The sequence below is a fragment of the Pomacea canaliculata genome, linkage group LG11, assembly GCF_003073045.1.
Source record: "Pomacea canaliculata isolate SZHN2017 linkage group LG11, ASM307304v1, whole genome shotgun sequence".
NCBI classification, from domain to species: domain Eukaryota; kingdom Metazoa; phylum Mollusca; class Gastropoda; order Architaenioglossa; family Ampullariidae; genus Pomacea; species Pomacea canaliculata.
The window spans coordinates 18965842-18992052 of NC_037600.1; the positions used below are offsets into that span (position 1 = coordinate 18965842).

Genomic DNA, 26211 nt, shown 5'->3' on the forward strand with positions numbered 1-26211 from the left:
GCCTTTAAATACTGAGGCTGATGGCCGTCCGCAGGACGTGTGTGCGTGCGTGTGTGTTTGTATTTTGTGTGAGAGAGAGAACGAGCATAACCCGAGTGGGGGGAATGATATGAGTATATATATTTATCTTATGTTATTATCAAGTCTATGTTTTACGACGATGATACTGCATTTGACCCTAATTTGAAACAGTCGTTGACCCATCCAATAAACAGTTCTGTTCTCTCTCGCTTCCTCTCTTTATATACACATGTATAAATAAAACACGATAAAACAACTGAAATATTATTGAAAATTTCCCTTTTTTTCTCTTTTCAGCCAAGTGTTGAAAGCACATTACAATATTGTTCTAATTTTCTATTTGTAAATCATTGAAGTTGTCTGAAATATTTACACAACACAACAAGTGACAAGCTCATTACGGTAATGAGCTTGTCACTTGTTGTGTTGTGTAAATATTTTTGTCGACCTCTCGTTTCACAAAATTATCCTTTACTGTCATACCAACGAGCTGCCTGGTCTAGTATTTCCCACTGTTGCCCAGGTCCGTGGTGTAGACATGTTGTGTGGCTGACGTTTACCACAACTGCCACTTTGGACATCCAACAGTTGTGTGGTGCAGACACCGGCGGCAAGTAGTTCTCACTTCTCTGTTACAGTAACTCGAGCTTTACTGCCGCCATCGCCTCGCACTCGGACGATAAATAACTTACAGTCTGGAGGTTGTATTGATTGTGTGTTCCACTCCCGCCTCCGCCACCAGCAACTTTTTGTAGCCGACGGAACGTTGTTGCCATGTTCTCGGTCCACTCCATCTCCTGTCCTTCCTCCTGCAGATGATGATGATGATGATGATGGAGGGTGATGGATGATGGATGATGATGATGGATGGATGGATGATGATGATGATGATGATTATGATCGGTCATCATGGAGTCTCAGACTTATCGACTAAGGGTTGGGGTGGTGTCATCTATAGCTATCTGCACGTGCGCTTTTTATTTTTCGCTTTATTATTATTATTATTCGCAAACGCTGGACATCATCATGGCGGTTGTTATGGGTGGTTATTGTTTGATGATCAGGTTTAGTGTTATTCCATTGTAAAATGAGTTTTGTTTCTCGTCACGAATGGATAATCTTATGTGCATCATCAGGGTGTGAAGATGGTGCAGTTTGATTGCTAGGTCTTTTCTCTCTCTCTCTCTCACACACACACATACACTACACGAGCGTGCACACACATCCATACACGCACCCACACACACACACCCAAGTGAGCTGAGTTACCCAAAGTTACTTGCAACTTCTCTCCACTTCAAGTGGTGTAGGTCTAGGATGTTTAACTGATGTTATCCTACGACACCAGTACCCGGATGTAAGCGTGGAAGTGTTCGTGTCTTACAGATGTGTGCAAACTCACCGAGCAGTTCATCTGCCTCTCAGTGAGTTTCTCGTCGTTATTGGCAGTTTTGTAACGGTGCGAACTGTAACATTTATGTGATTTTCCTGCAATTGTTTCTTGTCTTGTCCTCACCAGCACCTCACAGGTTGTCAGCTCAAATATACTTAAACCTCACATCGCAAGCCAAACACCAGTTATGTCCCCGAGGACTAAGTTTGTCTCCCTTTTATGTGTGCAGCTCTCCTGCTTCTGACTTGGCCGCTAGGCGGGGGGTGTTCAGCAGACGACACTATGGCTCCGTGGAACTGGTGAGTCTTCCATACTGTTTAGAGATATATTTTATATTACTTCTTCTTAAACGTGTCGCTATATGTATTTTCTGCCAGTCACCTTCATTCACTTGGAATGTGAACACACACACCACACACACACACCACACACACACCAAGACAGTGGTGGACGTGGCAGTCTATTGTATCCGGAGACGCCATGATGTCACGAGACAGAAGACCTGCCCCCCCTGGAGAGAAAAAAAATGTTGGAGGAAGCAGATCTCGCAGATATATTGTGTTTCTCGCACGCGCGAGACAACCCTAAAGCTTTCAAAGCCAGGCAACAGCACAAAAATCGTCTGATATTCTGGAAAAGACTTTCGAGGTTCGTTGTTTCACACGTGATCGTCTACTTAAATCTGTTGACATACGATATCTGTCCATCCGCTGCAGCCATCAGTGTGTCTCCTCCTTTAGACGTCCCTCTCGTGGCGATTCCTCCCGTTTGGCTGGCTTTACTTGTCAGGGTATCTGGGTGGGTGATGTAGGGCTCCTGTGGATGCATCTCGTCTGCTAATCTCGTCTGTCTGTGCTGTCTCATTTGTCAACCTGTCTGGTCTGTCGGCTGGTTGATCATCGCACAAAGACGGTCCTCCGTGTGCCTCCTGATGTAATCACAACGACTTCCGCCCTGTCGTCTGCTGTCAATACACTCTGGTCAAGGACCGCAGGGTCTCACGACGGTGTCACTGACTGGAGCCTGAGGTCCCTGGACATACAGCGAGCTGCACTGCTGAGGATCAGCAGGCTCCGACTGCTGAGTAACGTGGCTACGTCATGGTTACGTCGCAGTCACATTGTGGGAACCACGTCACCGTCACACTGTAAGAAGTACATCACAGTCACATTGTGCGAACCACGTCACAGTCACACTGTATGAACCGCGTCACAGCCACATTGTGGGAACAACGTCACAGTCACACTGTAAGAACCACGTCACAGTCACACTGTAAGAACTTAGCGGGATGCACAGTGGGCAGGGAAGCACACTCGTCCACTACTTTCTGGTTCTGTCGAGGGGGTGGGATGGCAACCACTGGGGAGACAGACCCTCGTCTGACTCGGTTTCTTGTGAAGACGGGCCGGCCGATCGCTTAACGTAATTACTATGGCAACAAGTCTGGCCTGTGATGTGATTCATGTGAAGATGAAACGTCTGTAGCTGTTCCTGTTGACACCAACAGCTGTCCGTGGAGCTGTGGAGGAGGGACACCACTTGATGTGGTTTACAGGAGACAAACAGCCATCTGGTGTTGTCCATGTAGACAAGGGATGTGGTTACCATGGATACAAGTCGTCATCTGATAGGATTCACAGGCGGGCGGGAGTCTGGGGACTCTGATCGCAGTATCTTTGTCTAGAGGTGTGAAGTATGGACATGTCGGGATGGGCTGGCCCCTCGAGGCATATATCAAGGATCACAAGTGAGCTCCTTGTGTTATTTTGGCGGCAAAGGGTAGGTACCAGTCCTGTCATTTCGCACTTTGAGTGTTTTGCTCGTGAAAATATGTATAATGTATAATGCATTTAGCTGTAAGCTATATCTAGCTCTGTGTTCAGACCCTTCAACTTCTGTCTCATCATGTCTCCCCCTCTCTGTGTGTTGCAGCTCGCCTCCTGTGACCCGGACGGGAACCAGCAAAACGCGGTCGCTTCCGTGTGGAGACGGGCGAGCATGGCGACTGCGATGATGTATGTATTTATTTCTTGTTTCTGCGAGATTCTGTAGTTGAAGACTAGACTACTGTGAGCTATGTAAACTATTCCTCTGTTCCGTCCTAGTTCGCTTCTTCGCTTTCTTCTCTTTGTGGCCGCTCGTGGGTAGTCAGGGCCCACGTCTGGTGAGTGAGCTCCGTTCACCCTCGTCTCCTGAGGAACGTGCACGTGGCGGACACAGTCCTGTGTGTGTGTGTGTACCCCATCCCCATCCCCATCCCCACCCCCAGTCGGCACCGGAACGAGGCTATAGACAAATCCTGAGGACGACCTGTACAAGACAGAGCTGGCGAAGGAAATCTGACCAAAGAAAGCAGACGACACGATCTGATCAAATTATCTTCCGAGTTTGTGATGCTGGTCTTCGGTTCGGCATCTGAATAGCTTTGCATTAGAGACGAAAGGAAGACGGAAGGAAGAAAGAAAGACAAAAATAAAAAGAAAGATGGAAATAACACAGCAAAGAACATAGCAATGTGAGCACAAGAAAGAAAATAGAAATAAGCAAAGAAAACAAAGAAAGAAGGATAGAAAATAACAAATGAAAAGAACCAAAAAAATAAAGAGAGATGATAGAAAGCAGAAAAAATGAAAAGAACAAATGAAAATAGAAATAATGAAGAAAGGAAGAATGAAGACTGGAGGCTGTTTACATGTTGTGACATGCCTGTAATGTAAGGTCACTTTTGGTGTGACACATGCTGTGACGTGCCTGTAATGTGGGGTCACTTGTCAGAGGTGTTACATGTTGTCTTGTGACGTGGTGTCAGGTGTCAGTATGCTGTTGAGTAGCTGTTAGTGTGACATGACGTACTTCCTGTCTACAGCTGTCCAGTCCACTCAACAGCCCGATACACTTGGAGAACCCGGAGTTTCAGACACGATGGTACTTCAAGTACTTTCTGGGAAAATGTAAGTATGCCATCCCCCCAGCGACCTTTGTGGGGGGCTGTTGATCGTGTGTGTGTGTTGTGTGTGTGTACATTTCCTATGTGTTGGGAAAAGATGTTTCACAAGTTTGAAGTTTTTGTCGGCTCAGTGTTAGGTAAAAAATCAGGTAAGGCATAATATTTACCTGCACCACTCGCATTACCTGGGGATCATGTAAACATTTTTTTGTTCCTAACTTGGAGATTAAAAAAGTAAGTTCTGTTACCTGCAGACAGCCCTAGGGACGTTCACAGGTTTCAATAAATAAACCTTCCTGTGAATGATTTTGCCGCGTGTTGTTGTCTTGGTTTTTTTCGTCCAGCTTTCAGAACGATTTTCCAGCAGCTAAAGAGGTTTTTTGTTGTTTATTTAAGAGGGGGCTGCTTGTTTGTGATGTTGTTTGGGTTTTTTTGTTTGTTTTTTGTTTTGTATTGTTCTTTGTGGTTTTTTGTTTTTGTTGTTTTGTTTTGTTTTTGTTTGTTTGTTTGTTTGTTTGTTGGGGGTTTTTTGCCTTTCGATCTGTGAAATTTTTCCATTTCACTTTCTCAAGTATGTAGAGTTTTTTCTCTTTAAATATCTCCACAGTATACTATTTGTCTTTTTTTTTTTTTTTTTTTTTGTTCGGGTCTTCTTCACTTCTTTTTCATAAAATTTAAATTCAGTGATATATCTAGCTCACTAACCTCGTTTCGACTCTGAAGAAAGTCTGTCAGCTCGTTCTTGGCGCTCAGTGAATGGAGGAGTGTGGTAAATGCTCAGTTGGTTGATGAAGTAGTGTGAGTAGTGAGTCCTGCCACTGGGGTGTGAGTGAAGGGGCGATAAGAAACAAAAGGAAGAGTAAATGTAGAAGTGTAGAGACAATTGCTGTAGATGACCGCAGTGCCACACGCTCGTCATGATCTCGTCGCCGGGGTGATCTCTTTGCACTTAGGGTCATCCCCGCCACGGAGTCAGGATTCAGTGATGAAGAAAATGTGGGTGTGATGCCCAAGGGTGTAATCAGCGAGTGGATTAGCCTACCCGGGACTCGCGGACCGCAAAAGGACGACAGCGACATCTCTCGGTGCCCAGAGGTCGCCACACACAGGCGGAAGCCGGCCCGCTGGATGTAAATGGAGGAAGATTCACAAGGTGGTCATTAAACGAAGCCTCTTCAATCATCCTTCCCAACCACCCATGTGACCTTTACTCCTGGGTATACAACAATAACGATGATAGCAAGCGACCCACGGATACAGCGAACGTGATGGCGGAGAAGCAAAAACTTTCAAGGATCCTTGATCCGATGTTTTGCACACGAATCACAAGTGTGGCCAACAGGACCAAATGAGAATATTTGATTGCACCACAAACTTCAGAGCTCACCGAATAAATCATTCTCTTTCATTCTCTTGCTTTACTTGCTGCTCTTCTACCTTTCTTCGATATCTTTGTATTTCTCTTATCTTCTCTCTCTCTCTCATTGTACACGTCTGTTGGAGTTTGTGTTTGATACCCTCCCTTGGTTGTCCTCACCAGTGCACCAACACTACATCGGCGCTGACGCGGACAAGGAGCCGTTCCTGCTGTCGGTGGTGGTGACAGACGCCAACAACCACAACGTGCCTCAGTACCGCGGAATCCTCTGGAAGAAAACGGTTAGCAGCATCCCTTCATTAACAGAGGCCAGCCATCGGCGATACATCCTGTAGATAAATTGCCCTCGCTCTGAGACAACTCACTTCCGGTACACTTAGTCTGCACAGAGACTCCCCCCCCTCCCTTTGTGGAAATTACTGGACAAAAGGTATCAGTAGCTTACCCCGGGTAGGGTAGCCTGCCTGGTCACTGTTCTTCATGAATACACCAATGTTGTGTGTTGGTTGTGCAATTTATATGTATACTATATGTTATATATATATTCATGCATAATGTGTTCATCTGTATGTCTGCTGTGAATGTATGGTATAGTTGGAGGATATGAGAGCGCTTTTTGAAGGAGGGAGTGGATGAATATGTGTAAAAGTCCAGAATACTTCAGTTGATGTTCTAAGCTCGTGAGTGTTTCACGTTTCGAGGGTTTTCTGTTGTAACAGGGCGCCAAGAAGATTTGCTTGCCTTACAACCCCGCCAAACCTCAGACAGTGAAAGGCATCCTAGGGTAAGCTATCTGTCCTACCCGTGATACCCACAGAGTTAATGTGCAGGAGGGTAGGGGTGGGCAGTTGGGTGCTGGTGATGGGGTTCGTTACACGTACAGTCACCTCCGGTCATCCCCCTTCTCTGTTATGTTGTGGGTCACATCAGGGTGGAAGTTGCCAGTATGAGGGCCATGGGGTAGTCGGCCATTTCCTTTCCTTTCACAGTCCCTGAAAGGGTTAATCTAGCAGACCTGCCAACTGTTATTATCGTTTTTTTCTGTAAATCGCCTCGTTTATTTTTTTATCATAGATTTTTGGAGAGCATCTCAACCACCCCCGCTAGCAGTCGCCCTCTCTTTAATTGCTGCTCTATACAGCAAAATGAAGCTCACAATTTTTTGTTTAATTACCGAGTCCAGGAGTGCCCAGAGGTCATCAAGTATGCACATAACTTCGTGATAGATTCCCTGGAAACCCTGGGTTGTGTGTCAGGGGTCAGAGATTTGTCAGTCGCATTGTCAGTTAGACTTGACAGTTAATGCCATACCCGAGTATAAGTCTCCGTCTTTGTCTTTGTGTTATTTTAGGCTTCATGTCTCTCGCCTCGTCTTCCTAGTCACGTTTAGCATCGTTTCATTTTGAGGTTGTTGCCTAGCAACCTTGAACGTGAGTCTTGGAAAAAAAATGATAATAGCTACAGCGTGAGGAAGCAAACTAAAAATAGCGTCGAGTATAACACAGTATAACACAGTACATCACAGTATAACACAGTATAACACAGCATAACACAGTTCATCACAGTACAACACAGTATAACAGTTTTTGTGTAAATGTAACTCTACAGGGTCACACAAAAAGTCTGAACGCGCTCTGCTGCACTCATATTTTCCGTTGCCAGGCAACAGTCATTCTTCTGAAATGTCGAAGCTAAATGTTTGCCATTCAACATGAATGTTGCTAATCATGATTGCTTCCTACTTCTGTGCCGCCACTACAGCCTAGAAAGTGCGTGTGTGTGTGTGCGGTGTGTGTGTACGTGTGTATGTGTGTGTGTGAAGTTATATCAGTTGTCGCACACTATTATCAGCAAATCTGTCGGTTGTTGTGATACCAAGGAGGATTTGCAGCCAGGGATATGTGATGGGGGACCCTTCTTGTTTCTTGTCTTCTATTCGCTCTCATCTTTTGATTCTTTCTCTTCTTACCTTCTGTTTTCTCTTGTACCCTCATGGTATTGTCATATCGTGTCATGATGATCTGTGTGCAGACACTTCGACCTCGAGAAACTAGAGCGAGGTCCGAAAGAAATCTTCGACCCGGAAATCCAGAAGGAGTTGCTGGTCCTGGAGGAACAGGAAGTAAGAGTGCATCCAGTGACGTCACATAAACCGTTACACACCAATAAGTTACTAATGAAGCAGAAGTAGTAGACTGTAGAAGAGGAAACGTTGACTGTAACCGTACAGAAGTAAGATTGTAACGACCCTGACTTACTATCCTGTGGTTGCCCTACGTGCCCTGCCCTTGGTTTCTGCTGCTACACATTCATGCCATACAGGTCAGGGTTCACAACAATAAAACCTGTCTGTGTGCTAGTGTTAACATGATCAGTCAAGACTACTTTTTCTGTCTAGGGTTCTGTCAACTTCAAGATCGGTGTCTTGTACGCCAAAGATGGACAGACGACAGACGATGAGTTCTACAGCAATGGTGAGTCTGTGGATGTTTACCCCGAGGACACATTCTTCTTCTTCCTGTTTACAGATGTACAAGTCTGTCCACATGCCTTACATTTTATTTGCTTGTCCTTCTCTGTCATGAGAGAATCACAAATTGAAATATCGAGAATGTGCTCAACCGTCGCTGTTTGAGGTTTTAATTTTTATTGTGAAAAAGAGTTTGCCCTTTGAAAGCTCAATATTTATGATGAGGATGACAAGTGCTCTAGTCAATCCTGTAGAAACAGGAAACAGTCTGGTGCACACAAGTGACCCCTGGAAGTCATTTAATATCTCGCTGGTTATATTGTAGTCTGCGTACTTTAAAGGCAACATCACGGATAAACACGATTTGACAGTCGTCCACAAAACTAGTTATTCTCTCTCTCTCTCACACACACACACACACGCGCACGCGCGAGAACAGTTAGGAAAAACAAACATGTGTCCAGCTATGTTCTTCGTTTCTATCTGAGATCACGTAGCCGGCCATTCACAATCATTCTACTCCTTGCTTGCCTCCAGGGTGGGACGGAGGCTACATCTACATCCCCATCCCAGCAGCTCTGGACCAGCGTCTGTAGTCATCGATCTGTTGTTTTTCTGCTATTAGGGCGTGATGGGGAAAATTGACCTTCCAAATTTTATTTTTGTGTCAATTTTGTGATCAAACCGAGCATCCCATTACTCCTTGCTGTTTATTTAGCCAAAACCTCTGGTGGACCAGTTTTTGTGGTTTTCCCACACACAAAAAACTTCTTAAAGGTAATATTGAGTTTTGTCGTTGCCTTTGTTGCTGGTGTTGATGAAGCAGTTGTCGAATATGAGGATGACGCAGCTGCGGCTATTTCCACGGAAATTCTGAAAGGGGGAGCAATCTTTGCCGTTTCTACATGAACGCCATTCATTTTGCTTGTTGTGCACCAGATGACGTCCCCCTGTGGCCTGACGTGATCCCTGAGGACGTGAGCTACGTGCTTGCCCTTGTGTGAAGTGTTATTTACGTTCCATCACTCCCGATCACAGCCAGTGAGGGAAATGAGAAGACTACGTCATTTATACGTTTTGTTACGTGGCGCGTGCCTGCAAGTGCCTGCAGCTGATAGGATTGTTTTACATGTCCTAAGCGACAGACTAAACACTTGGTAGAGCCACGATTAGTGCTTGGTCTCGGTTATCCCTTCGAAATTGTCTGTTTTGATTCATCTCGTCGACCTTCTGTGGAACAACGCTAAAAATAGTTCATGGAATTTAGAGAGGAAGTTGTAATGACTTATTTTGTCTAACCCTAAAAGAAGCAGCATATTGGCTGGAATCACAGCGAGGCTTGTGCACTTTCTGGAAAGAAATACAAGCCCTGGGTTGAAGGCTGAACTTTGACACCAAACGTTTTCCCTGCGTGAAAACAAGATTCTTTCACTCCTTCTATCATCTCATCGTTCTATCCATTTACATCATCCCTCACCCTCCCACTTCTATCTTTCGATCCTCCTTTTCGGGTGACTGGTGGCGGGTGACTCTGTAGCCTGGAACATAATTTTAAACTACAGGGCGGGTGTGTGTTCCCCGAGCCAGAAGGTTCCACGCTGTGTTGCTATTTATGGCAACGTAACTGCCATTTATAGAAACCGTTATGGCCGGCTTCCAAACCATGGAGGCTGCTCATCTGGTTTTACGACGGCTGTGGGTTGCCTCATTTTCAGGGCCGCTGCAATCTTTCCTAAAAATCGAGTCCAAAGGATAAACCCTGCAACTGTGCAAAAACTGTCTTCCAGAAATAGAGAGAAAAGATTAGTGTCGGTATATGGTGGGCAGAGGGCTGAAGTGTTTCATTTTTCTCAAGGTTTTCATTACAATATTCCGATTATTTTACCCTATCCGAGTTGTGTTCATTACATATTTGAAAAGGTTCGTTGATAACGGAAGTTATTTTGGAATAACCACCACGTGTGTTCACTTCCACGCACTGATCAAGGTTTTTTTTAAAAAAAAACTACACAATGTCCGTCCAGTCAGAAAAAGCCAGGATGATCGACCAGACCTCTGTCTGCTGTTATCAATCACTGCCAAGAAGAAAAAAAATAATGTTATTTACGATCAGTGTCTGAGAGAAAAATAAATTATGCATCAGTGAATCAGACAGAAGTTTGTGACCGTGCGTAATCATAATGACTTTGGATAATGATGATGATAATAATAATAATAATAATAATAATAATAATAATAATAATATGTTTGTGTCCGCAGAGGAAGGTTCCGATGCCTTCAACAATTTCTCCGACCTGCTGGGTGAGCGCATCAAGCTCAAGGGGTGGGACAAGTTCAAGGCTGGCCTGGATGTTAAATGTAAGTGTACTTCATTCACTTTTCTACAATTCCTCGTTTTTCTTCCTTTTTAGTGTTCATGTAGTTTAGTTGTTAGCCTCTATTTCAAGTGAAAACCAGAAAACAAACCAGCCGCTAAGCTAAAAGCTACTATGGTCGCTATATAGATGACTAAGAATTGACCCTTGACCTTTAGTTTCTTTGTTGACAAGCTTTTGTCATATTAGTAGTAGGACTTCAAAGTGACTGTGGTCAGATCACAGTTTCCGATTTGTAGGTCTCCATAAACGACATGGACTACCTACAAATATTTGTTGACTGTTGCAGCCAACACGACAGGTGAGGAGTCCGTGTACACAGTGTACGAGGGCCACGAGATCATGTTCCACGTGTCCACCCTGCTGCCCTTCTCCAAGGATAATAAGCAACAGGTGTGTACCCCCCGTGTCCAGATTGCTTCATGGTCTGTCTTGTTGCTCAGTCACCTGTCCTGCTGCCCTATGACCTGTCTTGGCTAGGAGTATATATAATTACGATTTTTGTCGGATTAAATTAGTGGCTAGGGTTAGGGTTGCTCCCTGAGTAGAAAAGAAATTATTGGAAAGTAGAATGGACATATACATACACACCAAAGCGCCCTCTAGTCATCAGTGTATATATTCCTCTTTGCGTTTTCTATATTTGTCTTTTATTAGTCATCAATACAGTTGTTTTTCCCTCCGACCTTTGCATGCTGTCCGTGCTTCATTCTTGTCTCGAGGTCTAGGAAAATTTGTTACACTAATCACGATTTGTTTTGTTTGTTGTTGTTGTTGTTGTTGTTGTTGTTGTTGTTGTTGTTTTTTAAAGATATCAAACGGTCATATGTTCATTAGTAAGGTCTTGGGATTGTGTCTGATAAAATTGTTTTACTTGTGATGAACGTGAATTTACAAGAAAAGAACTTTAGTAAAGCTCAAAAGTGATAAAAGTATGTAATAAACACTTACATGTGATAAACTAGTGTTTATGTGTGATAAACATGTAGCTGCTTCTTCCTGTAAACGCAAATTATCTGGCAGTTTTACCCGAAAGGCATTTCCCTGATGATAGTCCGCATTCACCATGACTACCACTAAAAGAGAAAGATGTAATTAAATATATTTCAAAAAATCCTAGACGATAAAAAGGGTGGACGGGTGGATTTTATAGCATATTTACCGCCACATGTTCCGACCCTTGCACCGAGATTAATGGCAGGTGGGCCGCTGTGTGTCTCGTACACAAGATGTGACTAGGATGAAGAACAAACAGCTCGTGCAAGAGATAGAGAGAAGAAAAAAGGAATGACCCCCGGGCGCCAACGCGCACGTGCTGATAAGAATCTTCTGTATCCTCCTCCTCGAGCTGTTACCTTCACTCGGATTTTATAGTTTCTGATGCTGGCCGTTGGCGAAACAATCTCCGCTTCAGTTATTTTATTACAAGAAAACAAAAGATATTTGATGAGACTGTTAGAGGGAGCCGGTGGTAAACATGATGTGCCGCTGCCCCGGGTGGATCTTAACTGTCGTCTGACATCACGTCTGCTCGTCTGACTGTTCACAGTGGTAGCTGTTCACATAGAGATTTCTTTCCTGGGTTGATTGAGTTCACCTTTGACCTGGCTAGCTGCTAGACTGATCCACTTGTTGACTAGGTTCAACCTCTGAGTCCTCTACTCGCGGTGAAGGGTTTAGACAAGTAAAATAATTATTTGTGAAATAATTTTCATACAGGTGAAATGGTTGTGTTATACGTGAGGAGAATAGCATTTTGTACAGGTGAAATAATTGTGTTTTGCAGGTAGAACGGAAGCGACACATCGGTAACGACATCGTGAACATCGTCTTCTTCGACGGCGACCACAAGACGTTGGCGTTCAAACCCAGCATGATGAAAACTCGCTTCACTCGTATCCTTGTCGTCTGCTTCTCTTGAGTTTCCTGTTCCAGGGAAGAACAAAACTGTGATTGGTGTGAACTGTCGTATTGCTCACCGGCCACAATTTACATACCCACAGAATTTTTCTCTCAAAACATCCTTAGAAATCATCATCATCATCATCATCATGTTTTTGCAGCTAAGTCTCTGTGGTTTACTCTAAACCGTAGGGTTTATGCAAATTTCTGTGACTTCTATTACTGCTGTGTTATATTTGTAGGTGTCTATGTTGGAATAACAAAGTTGTAGTCTACACAGAGTAGAAAATTCCTTGACCTCCCACCAGACATATTTTTGGTGGTTGTGTACAACAAGCAAACCAAGAGCTACAGGTATGGCTGACAGAGTGGTTTCTTGCCACTCTGAATAGAAAAAAAATTGCTTTTAATATTGACCTTTGACTCATGTTTACTGACTCCTCTTGAAATATCGGGGTTAAAGTGCATGCTCACATGGGTGTGTTTGTGTTTGTGTACCTGTGTTTACGTGTGTGTGTCGGCTTGTGTACAATTATTACTTATCGTCTACTTGGTTACATGTTTGAAGGTGTGTGTGTGTTTTCGTGCGCCTACGTGTGTCTACAAAAGTAATTTACATATCTGCACCATGAGAACATCGTGTAAAATGTGCAAAATTTCATCTTTTCTGAGGGAGCCAGAAGGCTGTTAAACATTTGTTGACAGTGCTTCAAACAACACTGGACTAACTTTAACATTTGTGTTTTTAGGTTTTCATTTTCAAACATTTTATTTAAAATATTTTGACATTTTCCAGTGGACTTTGACATTGTCATGTATGTTTTGCAGACTGACTGTTTATTCAGAGGAGTCTGTGCCCTTGTTTGGTCCTCCACTCCCGGTGCCTCCTGTTTTCAGCGATCCTCATGAGTTCCGGGATTTTCTTCTTGTGAAAAGTAAGTTTTTGAAAAGCCAACCATCAGTCCTTAAGTATTTCATCTGTACTTCAAAGAACTCTAGCTAACCATTACAATGTGTAGCACTGTCTCAAAAATTCTGTGCTAACAACCATCAGCCACAAAATACTCTGCATTCAACCATCATCAACAAGTAACTGTAAAGTCGTGTGGTGCCAAATGAACTTTGGGAAGAAACGACTGAGAAACAAATCACGTGTTGTCAGGCACTGATGGCTAATCGATGACTATTACTTTGTATTCCTTTAATAAGTCGTGGACTAGAAGGATTTCAACTTCTGCCTCCCAACTGAATCGAAACGAACTTCATTGTACCCGCAGACAGGTTGGGAGGGTACACACAAAACAATGAGGTCTTTATAACACCCTCCCTGACCCTGCGAAACCTTTGACCTCAGTGAAATGAATTGACTTAAATCAATGTTTTTAAAACATTTTTCTATGCAAAACATTTTTCTATGCTGATACTGTCATATCCTTAAAGATGTTTGTGGTGCAGGAGTGGAATAACTCCAATTTTCTTGTTTAGCTTTGAAAAACATCTCTCTCCGGATGCAGCTTTCGTCATTTTAGACATCTTTTGCACGAGGGTCAAAACCAAATTATCAAACAGTCACATATTTGACAACACATGTCCAGATATGACTACTTTCAGTAGCATTGCTCTCATTTTCCCCCAGAATTCCTTTCTGTTGTTTTGTTGCTATTTCTCGCACTTTCTTCCGCCTCGTCCAGCGTCCTCCATCACCAACGGACGCTGACTGCTGTGAACTGGAGGCAAAAATATTTCAAGACATTCATTTCGAACTCATTATGTAACGGGACACACATCTGCGTCTTCGCCAAATATAGTTTGAACCAGATGCTGCTTTCAAATGTCAGTAAACCGCAAGTAGAGCGCAGGCCGGAAGACGTGACCTAAAAATACGCAGACTTCTAAGGAGAGGAGAAAAAAAATTTTAAAGCTTGCACACAACACGTGCGCACTTCCTCCAGCTCGCGCCGATGAAAGAGTGGCATCTTCACTAAGAATTATCGGAAATTTTTTTTTTTTTTTTTTTGGAAGTTGCGGGGATTGGGGAGTGATTCGTTGAGTGAAAAGCCATTGAAAGCACCTGCCTGCTGGCCTCGTCGTGACGCAGAAGGTGAAATGGCGGCTGTGGTTCATCATTGGAGTGGAGTGTGTGTGTGTTGTCCTTCTCTGATGTAGCTTCCTGTCTCATGCTGGTGCAAACAGGACGCTAAACCCCGTAGACAGGACGTGAACTATTGCAGACATTACTGTCCTGCTCTGTTTATGTATGTCGTGTTTTTTTTTTTTTGCCCAACCCACTCTCAAGCTTGTCAAGCATCTGCTCTGTCTAATTTCCTCTCAAGAAGAGCCGCTGTTCTCTGTCTCCTCTCTTTTAAGAAATAAAAAATATAATAGGTTTGTCGCTAGGTTCGCAACAAAGCACTTGTGACGTTCTCACTGCCCTACTTGGTTTTTATGTCCGTTGGTGACGTTGGTCCTCCGTGTTTTTGTGGGCGCTAATGACACTACCAGACCTGACTTGGTTTTCCTTTCACGTGTGATGTCACCGGGTCTGACTGACGCACCTTGCACTGCCCTAAATACCTGATCTGTTTCTTAAGGTACCTCCCGGCGGTCTCATTAAGCAGAATAAAGCAGTGAGGGGTAAATATATGGTAGCTAACGGTAATTAGATGGGAGTGGATAGTAATGATATGACGCCTGTATATGTCTTATATAGATATATATATACTCCGTGATGTATAGCTTGTAACTCTCAAGATATGTAGGGGCAAGAGTAAAGTTCTTTTCACGAGCATAGATTGGTTTGTCATGGTTCGGATCTCGCCTTCCACAAACATAGCTTATCTGTCAATGTAGCATCTAGATTCCATTGATATAACAAACCCATTCGGACCAGAGAAAAAAAATCATTATATTGGATAATTTGTTATATGGAGATTTCAAAATCTAATGAACTTTATGACTTTATTTGTGACATTGAAAAATATTGAAATGTTCTGTGTAAGTCGGTATAGAACTCCAATAACCTGAAACAACTTGCGTAACAGGTGGACATGTTTTCATTCCATGACAGTTTTCTTTTTTTAGAGACTGCAAGAACCCCGATGATGTGTAAATGACAAAGCAAGGCTTAGACCATCCCTGGTGGCTTTTTAACCGGAGCCTTGTCGTGTAGAGGTGTGACGCTGTCGAGGACTTTGCGTCCAGAGATGGAGAGCGCACGTGCAGACCCTCATTAAGATGCTCAGCAGATCGATGGCGGCCAGAGCTTCCACGGACCGTTTGCTTGTGTTTGTGCGGAGGAATAAACTCTCTTGTATCCCCGCTTCTTCGTCCGCGCTATTTCATTGTCGTCATTGTGGGACTAAAAAGCTTTCCGCATGCGCAGGTCCCTTACATCCTGCCCAGTGGTATCGGGAGCCCATAAATGACGTCATTTCCTGTCGAGATAGCCTGGAGAGAGCAGCTCTTCTTTTTCTTGAAGATTGAGAACTCCTCCTCTTTTAGAGCTCTGGTTGCTGCAAACGACTTGGGGGGTGGGGAAGTCAACCAGACTTCTCGAAAAGAAGGTGCCTGTTCGTGGACTTAAGGTGTCCTGGCTCCGATTCACCGTGAAGTATACATGGCAGCCATAATCTTCTATCTGGCATGAGATGAAACGCTATTACCTGAGCTTCCAGGACAATTTTTTAAAAGAACACATTATGAAAAAGTATGGTGTAAAAAAAAGCTCACCCGATGGTGAGTCATGAGAGTTTATTGTGGACAGAGATGTTGCATGGTGGGTCACTTGAGACCTCAGACCTTATGAGACAGCGTTGATGATGTCGGATGATGGGTTATTCAAGACTTTGAATCATTGTAGGTGTGAATAATTCATCATTTGAAGCCACCGCTTCTTTGGTGTTTCGACTTGTGATCTTTTAATTCTTTGAGCAGCACACTTCTATGATAGGTGAGCTTCACTGACAATAATCATGGCCTCACCGCCGCCTCGTTACTGATGTTAATAGGGTTAAAGGTTAAAAGGGATGAAGCTAGCCTGTTGAGAATGCAAGTACTTGAGGACACAAAGTTCAGACTGAAGTCAGTCACACTGAGGTCACAGTCAGTGCTGCGGGCAGATAACTCCGGTCGACCCCTGCGTTGACACTGCGCCGGAGAGTGGGGCTCGTATCCTGTGCCGTCTGCATCCGGGGGGACATCAAGGAGGTCTTACAGTTGCCCGGGGAGTCGTTCTGGATTTCAGACTCCACTGGACCACTCTGTCTTCTCGAGTGTTGGGCTACGTGCGGACCTGGTGCCATGGCTGCTCTTCACCTGCTATCTGCCCCCTTGAAAACCTCACCTTCACCCTGACCGTTAGCTTCCGCCCCAAGATTTCGGTCAGTCTGATGCCGGGGTCTCTGTAACCTTGGCAACCAACTCCACACGCAGACAGTGTTAAACGAGATTATGTGTGTGCTTGCGTGCATGTGTGTGTGGGTGTTTTTCTGTCTAGAGTCTGTCTATCCGAAGTTGCTACTACTACTCACTAACAGGACCCACGGCTTTTCCAGCCCATGGTGTCCGTGATGGACTAGCCAGATAGTCTTTCTCAAACCATCGAATTGTAGTAGCTTCCCGGCGCTTCTCGTGTTTTCCGAGCACTTCATCACAGTGTCTAGCTCTCGGTTAGACACCAGCATGGCAGGGTGGGAGTGGCAGGGTATGGGGGCAAGAATGATGATCCTGCCAGCGACTGGAGGAAAACTTCTGACGATGTGCAGCAGCCAGCTTTAATATCTATCCGCCCCTCCCAACCTACTCCCCCATTGCAGATATCATGGAAATGTCAGTGGAATCAGGTCTGCACACCGCCCACGTGTTAGTGAACGCACACTACCACTACCTCCACCCCGAACAAGGCATCTTGTAAGGGGAGGGCACTTTGTCAGAGTTAGCGCCTGCTGAACTCTTCTGTTTTATGTTTGAATGTTTTTGGTTTCTCACCGTACGGCTGCAAGAGAGCAACTTCATTAGCATCTTCCTCGCCGCTGCCGGATTAGGATTTATTTCTTTTTTTTTTTCTTTTTTTTTTTTTTTTTTTTTTTTTTTGGAGAGTATGAGGAAACCAAAGAATTGACTACTGTAGGTCTTTGAAGTCACCCCGAGAAAGTGTCTCCAGTAAGTCGTCCTACACTTTGCAACTGGAGGTCTAGTCGGTTAATAAGTGGAGGTCTAGTCAGCTAGTAAGTGTAACTATACCCGACTAGTAACTGTAGGTATAGTCGGCTAGCAAGTGTCAGTAGACCTTGTCCTGACATGTCAGACGGACGTGTTTGTTTTTGACATCCCTTGCCACCCTGCTTCATCCCCCGAACACTCAGGTCCAGTACTTGCTCTGCTTGTTCTAGCTTTGGCTAAGTCTCCTTCCTATCCCTTCATCTTCTTAACCCACCCTTCCAAAAAGTGAGAGAAACCGGTTCAGAAGCGTTTACCCTTCTGTCAGACTGACATGGCCATGTCTTGAGGATCGTCACGTGACCATTTCAAAAGCCATGCGGCCTTCTAGACAAAGTTATGGGTTTCGCTGCCAGACTAGCCACTCGGGCTACATTCTGCATGGAAATGGTGCAACGGCTTTGGAAGTAAAATGAGTTTGTGCTGTGCTCAAGGGATTTCTCTCACTGGCTGCTGCCATTGCCGTATCCATAGACTCACTTCCTTCGGCCAAACAGTTCCAGTGGTTTCCTCAATTTCTCTCCCGTCTACACTAAACCGCAGCCATCGGCAGGAGGCTGGGCGCTCCAAATTCCATTTAAACTGAGGTATCTGCGAGAATAGACCAGGTCGCCGGCGGTCCTCCTCCTCCTCATCTTATTGATCTTCACCGGCAACTTCTTCTCTTCCTCCCTCTGAGCCAGCGAGGACCCCTGACACGTGCATCTCACGGTACAGGTGGCGCCAGTGATGCGGGGTGGGGATGGTAGGGTGGCAGTGTATGGCGAACCCTCCATCTCTCATCTATTAGCATGACCGATACAGTCGTGGTGGGGACAGAAGGGTCACGTGACGGTCGTGGATGAGGTCTCGACACTGGAACCGATCGCTCTCGACGATCTTTGTCGACCCGAGTCTTGACGATTAGCGTTTCAAAAGGAACAGACATATTGGAATCCAGATAATTCAAAAGTCCGTACAGTCACGTGCATACCACGTGTTACGTTCAATGGGAGCAGTCATGTGACCAGGTTTGCAGTCCTCTCTGTCCAATCGCAGGACGCGACTTCTGCTTCGTTCTAGAATCTTCACAAGCGAGTCGGTGGCACAGAGGTCGTGGTCCTCAGACCGCCATCTCAGGAAGCCTGCGACATGACGGTTGGTGGCGACGTCCTGGATGGCGATTAGCGGTAATTTGACCGACCTCGCGCAGTAGCCGGTCGATTGCGCTTTTCACACGTCACTTCCGGCCAGAGCTAATCACAGCAGGCGTCTGGCGGTGACTTGCCGCCTGCCCTTCCGCTAATCACGCCCAACACTTAACTCCCCTTTCCCCCTTAATCGCACCTGTCCATGCACTTCCTATGCACACCCAACTTGCTGCAGTCATGGCGCTGACCCCAGAGTGGCTCCCCTTTATTAAAGACACACTATCAGGCAAGAGTAGCAGTTTTTGAATTTTCATCCTGTCCTTCCTTCCACAAATTAACCTAGTAGACACGTGACACGATACAAGTTCGTGGCGAGGATGTCAAAGGTCTTGACCCCTGTCCGTTTTGTTTTAGTGATCAACGGAGAGAAGGCGGCGGTGAACAACCCGCTCTTTGCACAGAAAAGGGAGAGAACTCTGGAAATGCTGATCCGTAACCTTTACCAAGAATACATGGGGGACGCTAACAAGGTCAGTAGTCTTACCTAAGGTCAAGGGTCACTGTAACATAAGTAGATAAGCATCGGTAAAATACTTATATTTTTTTGTAAAGTCCTTTCTTTCATTTCTGTGAAACTTTGAAGATCCGTTAGTAATACATGCAGACAGTTAATACAAGTATTAGTTGTGTAGGATTATTTCAAATTGCAGCAATTCATATATCATATAATGTGTCACATTGTGCAATGAACTGTAAACAAACACAATTATTTCTCAGAATAACGTTCTTTACCGACGAGCGTTCAGTGACGTCATCCAGGATGCGCACGGCTCTCACCGGAAGGAGGAAGCTCGCCGCATGGAGTTTGTGCGCGTAGGACAGGTTTGTGACAAACAATTTAGTCTTTGTTTTAAGATAAAAGTTGTTTACTAAGCCAACATGTGATTGGCGGAATACGAATTTATTACGAGGCTCTGGCAGCGGTTATGCTTCTCGAGCAGTTGTTCCTCGTTTTTGTGAAATCTCATCCATTCTTGCGCTCGGCTTCCCTTTCTAGCTTCCCTTGCAACCAAACAAAAACCAGTCTAGAATTTTCGTCTGATTAGGCAGTGGGCGTGGGTTGGTTTCCGCTCGATCTCTTTGTCCATTATTTTGGCCGAGGCGAGCAACCCATTTAACAACTGATGTTTCTTTGCAAATAAAAACGACAATCAGATAATAATCTTTGATTTTTCTCCAATCTGGTTTAATGTTTTGGATAAAAAGAAATCACATTAAACAGAAAGTTAAAACCAAATAACATTATCCCTCAGAATATGTAGCAATACAACAAAATCCATGTTGAAAGTACACTTGATGGAGATGTTGGATAAGTTTATAAGTGGAGTCGATCTGTTTTCTCTGTAATGACGGTTAAGAAAGGCTATATTCTATTCTTACAATTTTTTATTATTTTCCCCGACTTAGTGCATTGAAAGGACATCTGTTTGTCAATAATGAGGACACTAGGAGAACAACAAGAACTGTAACAGCTTTTCTTGATTGTTCAGCTGGAGTCGACAGACGCGAACGTGTGAAGTGACAGTTTAGTTTCTGGACACGTGGCACTTGTTTATATGGCGGATAGTTCGTTATATCGTGTTTTACCGCCGAGTGTCCAGTTATCTATCATTGGTATTGCAGATTGACCCTGTGCAATTGTTTTCAGACCCTGAAGTTGAAGACCATTTTGAAGGGGGACGCGCCGACGAGTCTGATAACCACCGGGCTGCTGAAACGAGAGGTAACTCCGCAGGTTGTTGTCTGGGTTGTCTGCCCTGTCCCGTTATGCATACATTGCTGGCGGTTGTGGTTTGCTTCCTCAGCCTGCGAAATGCACGCTTGAGATCTCATCTTCCGCAAGTCCTTGAGTGCTTCTTCATCATCAGACAAATCGGGTCGGTTTCCATGGAAACAAAAAGTGGGGGGACACGATAGGACATTGATAATTGGAAGCAGTTGTGGCGGAGAGGGTTAGTGGAGATGGATGTTCAGGCATGTTTGAAATACAACGGTGAAGTCTCCAGCTCTCTCTCACACACACACACACACAAATAATCATACGCACGGACACGCACACACACACACACACACACACACACACACACACACACACACGGACACACACACATTCGGCACAAAGAGAGAGAGAGCAAAGGAAGCGGGAGACTGGACCAATGGCAGTTCCAAATGATGGACATCTGACATGGTGACTGTCATCTCTATGTCTCACATATAAAATCCACGAACTCACTCTCTTCCCCTTCTGTTCCTCCCTCGCTCTGTGTGAGTATTGACCGGAGACATGGAGTCGACTAAATCTCTAAACATTTCGTTGTGTTTACAATTTCCGGTCGTGAAACTGTGGGGCTGAGAGAGAAGCCTTCCAAATTCACACGGAATGAGAAATCGTGCTGCGACTCGCGGCCCCATCATGCAATGCGTGTCTCTCTTGGCCCAAGTGGCTACGATTTTATTAACACTGAATAACTGCTTACTTAAAACACACACACACACACACACACAAACACACACACACTAACACACACAAACACACACACACACGCATGTATATATAAATAGTGTATAAACTCTTCCGGACATTATGTTGGTACGCGGGTATGTTGCCAGCTCTGTAAGTTTCTGGTTGAACCCCTGAAAATGTAAACCTGAGCGTTCGATCCTCGGTGTCGCTCGCCAGAAAATAACCTGATGTCAGTAATTTCAATCTTGTTCTTGTTAATAGAAACGTTTTGGTTAGTTTTGAAGTCATGCACTAATCCCATTCAATTCTTTAAAAATAAAAAACAGTGACCCCTCTCATGTTGTTTTCACAAAATTCCATGAATGTTGTTTACATCTATTACATAGTGTTGTGTAAGTAAATATAATATTTTTCAATTCGCTGATATTTTTTTTCAGCCCTGGGAGCCGCAGCGGTACTACAACGACTTTCCTTATCACGTGATATGTGGCGACTCGTGGGGTGAGTGTTCCAAACTCTTTATCCGCTTTTTACCAGAAAATTGAACTATTTCTTGTAGTCACCTGTCAAACTTTCAGACTCACCAAAAACCTTGCAGTACGAGCAGAGTTGTTGTAGTACTGGCATTGTATTTGGATAAGACTGCCAGGCCAGTCCCTTACTTTTCCATGCCTTTTCGCCAAACCTTTGCTGCCCTTGCTGTAAAAGGTCACGTGGGAGCCAGACCTGTCCATGGCAGTTAGGTGTGGAGAGACAGAGACCTCTCGTCTTCTAACGGGATCTCGTCCAACTGCCTGCACAGCGCCGCGGGGAAAGTAGTTGGCGACAGGCAGATGGATGGGCCTCAGGCGGTCCTGCGCACGATGAGAAACGATCCTGTCCCGACTACGTGCTGCGCCATCCATCAGTGCAGCAGGCCAGGCTGGTCACGTGACAGCTCCCAGCTTCTGCACGCGCGCTTGCACGGGTTGCTGGGTGCACGGCAGATACGGGTGGGGCAGGTACACAGTCTGAATGTTGTTGTCCATTGTAAGGGATGTCATTGTCGATGTTTCATCAATCCTGCTTTCCTTTCAGGAGATAAGCTGATCGTCTCCACGGAAGCAGGAGTGATCGTTCTTGAAGGTGAGTACAGACGAGATGGAATAATTATCATAATGTCAGAAAGGTACAGCTCTAAAAACAACAGTAAAAGTTTTTAAAAAACTTCGAACAGCTTGTTAGACTTTCGAGTGTTAATCACGTGACAGAAAGGTTGCCGCTCGAAAGACAGGTCCATCCAATCCTTTGGTAGGTAGAAGTAAGCCCAACGATTGTAGGTGTACTTATCCGGGTGGGTGGCTGTTGTTGCAGAGGGCCTTCCACCTCGCCTCATCTTCGACAAGACTGTCGTCGTCAAGCAGCTGAGCGTCGTCGAGGTCCATGGCCTGCTCATCATGCGAATGGACAGAGGTCAGCCACGTGTATTATCAGCATGCCAAAAAACTTCTTTTGTCTTACTGAATTATCATGTAGATTGTCCCTTATGGAAGTCTAAATAGTCTTCTTGTTGTAATATGTACTTGCTATTTTTAATTGGCTTCATCTACGTTAATGAACATTATTTTTTGCCATTGTCGAGTTTACTCTTTGCTCCAGCGTTGGTTTTACTGTAATGTAAACGTGTTCATGTTCATGTCTGCTGTTGACACACCTGGTTTTTTGCAGGTAAAGATGGTAAGGTCAATGTGTTCCGTTTGATTGACTTCGAGGGCGAGGCGGCGGAAACCGTGACCCGGACGCGCGCAGACTGCCGGGAACACAGGCTGGAGCGGACTAAAGGTCAGGGGTCAGCCAGGCGCAACATGTCACATCCGTCACAACCACTCACATTTCTTTGATGTGCACACACTTTTTTTAATGTGATGTGTCCACACTCATATTGTGACGTGCCCACACTTTTATAATGTGACGTGTCCACATTTGTATTGTGACGTTTGCATGACTTCTGCAGGTTGTCACCTGTACGCATTAAGTCGTCCAGGTGGCTCTCACCTCAGGATGGTGGTCGCCGTTGGACGCCGCATGCTTCTATTTACCTGGAAACATTCGGCCGCCTGGTCCACCTGGTGTCCGTCTGTTGACCTGGACACCATCGACAGCTTCACCTTCGTCAGGGTCAGTACTGGACACGACTACCTCACCCCACCATCCACATCAGTAGAACGAAATTCTTTGGCAGCACTCTCACACGTGTGAAAACAAATGTTATTACTGCAATTTAAAAAATCTAGAAATCAGCAGTTCAGGTGCCAGTCTTTGAGATGATCATAAAGATGTGAGAAAAGAGGAAGGCAATGATCGTGATGAGATTCTGTGTTGCAGGAGCTGCAGTGTCCAGAGGTGCCACAGATAGTCACGCTGATAGACGGGGTCAAAGGTGACAACCAGGTGTGCGTGGGCTACAAAAACCAGTTCGATCTCATCAATGAGAAGAATGGAGACACGTTACAACTGTACAGCGTGGAGGCGACTAAGGTACTCGTCTCGCTCGTGCACGTGTCACGTGACATACATTTCATGTAACTGTGTAGTCCACAACATATTTTATGACAACTACAGTAAATAGTGTTGTTTGCCCGTGAATGTGACTTTCACACTTTCTTATTTGTCTGTCTGGCTGGATGGCTGGCTGTCTGATGCCTGATGTGATGTACACATGAAGGTCAACCTAGTAGCCGCCCTTGATATCTACGAGGACGATGAAGCGGAAGTCATTCTTTGCTACAACCGTGAGTGTTCGTTAGTGTCATCATCATCATCATCATCATCATCATCATCGTCATCATTATCATCGTCGTCGTCTTCGTCAAGATCAATTTCCTTATCATCGTCAGGTTCGTTATCGTTGCCATTGACATCACGTTCGTCGTCATCGTCAAGTTCGTTGTCGTCATCCCCACCACATTTATCACCATCTGCTCTGTTCTTTTCCTACTCGTCCAAAGTATTTCTTCCCTCAATCTCGCATTTTAATAATTTTTATAAAAGTATTTGTTCCCTTAAATTCGTATTTTAATTATTCGTGACTCAAAAACGATATTTCTTCCCTGATATTCGCATCTTAATTTTTCGCAATTTTCATAATTTGTTTCCGCTAACGGCTTTTCCTCCAGCATATATAACTAGCACAACACAAAGATCATTGTATTTATATACATGGCACTGATATGTAACTACAAGAGCCTTGTTCAAAGATGCATGTAGCAAAGTAGAAGCTTACCGTGAAGATACACTAACCGTCGTATGTCTGTTGTTGTAGATGTCAGCCATTTCCAGAAGTTACGAGAAGGGACATCTCATGACTTTGATTTCCACTGGAATGCTGAGCCCCAGTCCATTGGTATGCTGCACAGACCCTCCTCATATGTTGTTATTTATAGATAGATGAGAGAGAGGCAGAAACGATCTCGATATTGTCTTGTTGTCCAACAGACTGTAAACATCACGCACGTGTGTGTGTGGCTAGCTGTATGTGCGTGTGTGTGATTATAGTTTCATCATCTAAAGGTTAGATCAGACACAGTAAAAGGTCAGCAAGTGTGCTGACCTCTGACCCAGAGATAAATGTTCATACAGTAATTCATATGTATGTTTCATTTTAATGACAGTGTGTGCCTTTCCCTACGTGATGGCCTTCACCTCTGACACCATCGAAATCCGACTCATTATCAACGGTAACCTGGTGCACACCACAACGATGCCTGACCTCACCCTCATCACGTCCAAGGTGACTATCATCACGTGACCTGCTGTGAGCAATAAGCCATCAGGCGATCGATGGAATCGAATGAGCAATCGCTATAGACGAGAGATGAAGTTAGTAACTGAACTGTGGAGGAAGTGCACTGAAGTAACGTAAGTCTTTGATGACCTTTGTTTGTGTAAACAACTCGATGTACTCCTCCTGTTCCAGTGCGACATTTACTTCGCCTCCTCCGCCTCCCAGACAACCTCCCCCAAGGAGAAGAAAACTGATTCCAACTACTCCCCTCCGCCATCGCCTTCATGTAAGTGCTGCTACGTCACCTCATGCTACGTCACATCGCTACCTTTAACTACAGACTTTCTGGTCTTTAGCCTCGTTTTGAGAAAACCGTTAGCAGACCTCCTGACGTCGTCGACTATTCGTAAAGCAGCGTGCGCGCTCACACACACACACATGTATGCATGCTTGGTTTCCAGTCTCACTGTGACTGATTTTTAAAATTCACACCTGATCATACCTGGACAGGTAAAATGCGGTCTGTGTGTGTGTTGTTTATATTTACATTACGCGAGATTTCTGAAGTAACCCGTGTCTCGCGCTTGTGTTTCATGACAGTTTGTCTGTTTGATTGCTGACGTGTCTTTGCAGCCAAGAACAGCCCGCAGCTCAAAATCTTCAAGATCCCTCTGTCTTGCCTGGCGGGTCAGATGAGTGCAGGCGACAAGAGCACCGCCAGTGCCAGCTCACCTCAAGGGACGACACTCCTCGCCCCGGTAGCTAACAACGGCGACCGGTCCCCCGGAGCGCTTAAACGTAGCCCCCTAGTCCGGACCAAACGCACGGCCATTAGTCTCCCCGCGGAACGGGTGAGCAGGGGTGAGGGCCACGAGAACTGCTAGATACCCGTTACGTGTGACTGCTAGATACCCGTTACGTGTGACTGCTAGATACCCGTTATGTGAGACTACTAGATACCCGTTATGTGTGACTACTAGATACCCGTTACTTGTGACTGCTAGATACCCGTTGTGACTGCTAGATACCCGTTACGTGTGACTGCTAGATACCCGTTATGTGTAGGGACTGTGGATATCTGAAGTATACGG

At 44.9% G+C, this 26211-nt stretch overlaps 1 protein-coding gene across 1 annotated transcript in view; it reads left to right on the forward strand.

Moving 5' to 3' along the window:
• Positions 1 to 3363: 3363 nt before the first annotated feature.
• Positions 3364 to 26211, forward strand: part of LOC112575810 (GTPase-activating Rap/Ran-GAP domain-like protein 3) — a gene marked incomplete at its 5' end in the record, with an annotated part of 28842 nt that continues 5994 nt past the window's right edge. Inside the window, 25 exons of the mRNA XM_025257837.1 lie at positions 3364 to 3429; positions 4281 to 4365; positions 5902 to 6020; positions 6459 to 6523; positions 7771 to 7861; positions 8138 to 8213; positions 10469 to 10567; positions 10874 to 10977; positions 12371 to 12479; positions 12795 to 12840; positions 13315 to 13421; positions 19248 to 19363; positions 19611 to 19715; positions 20542 to 20616; positions 21795 to 21858; positions 22435 to 22482; positions 22711 to 22809; positions 23065 to 23178; positions 23351 to 23514; positions 23722 to 23874; positions 24062 to 24128; positions 24659 to 24739; positions 25008 to 25126; positions 25313 to 25406; positions 25754 to 25981. Of these exons, the coding sequence (XP_025113622.1) occupies positions 3364 to 3429; positions 4281 to 4365; positions 5902 to 6020; positions 6459 to 6523; positions 7771 to 7861; positions 8138 to 8213; positions 10469 to 10567; positions 10874 to 10977; positions 12371 to 12479; positions 12795 to 12840; positions 13315 to 13421; positions 19248 to 19363; positions 19611 to 19715; positions 20542 to 20616; positions 21795 to 21858; positions 22435 to 22482; positions 22711 to 22809; positions 23065 to 23178; positions 23351 to 23514; positions 23722 to 23874; positions 24062 to 24128; positions 24659 to 24739; positions 25008 to 25126; positions 25313 to 25406; positions 25754 to 25981 (2494 nt within the window). The remainder of the gene's footprint in view (positions 3430 to 4280; positions 4366 to 5901; positions 6021 to 6458; positions 6524 to 7770; positions 7862 to 8137; positions 8214 to 10468; positions 10568 to 10873; positions 10978 to 12370; positions 12480 to 12794; positions 12841 to 13314; positions 13422 to 19247; positions 19364 to 19610; positions 19716 to 20541; positions 20617 to 21794; positions 21859 to 22434; positions 22483 to 22710; positions 22810 to 23064; positions 23179 to 23350; positions 23515 to 23721; positions 23875 to 24061; positions 24129 to 24658; positions 24740 to 25007; positions 25127 to 25312; positions 25407 to 25753; positions 25982 to 26211) is intronic.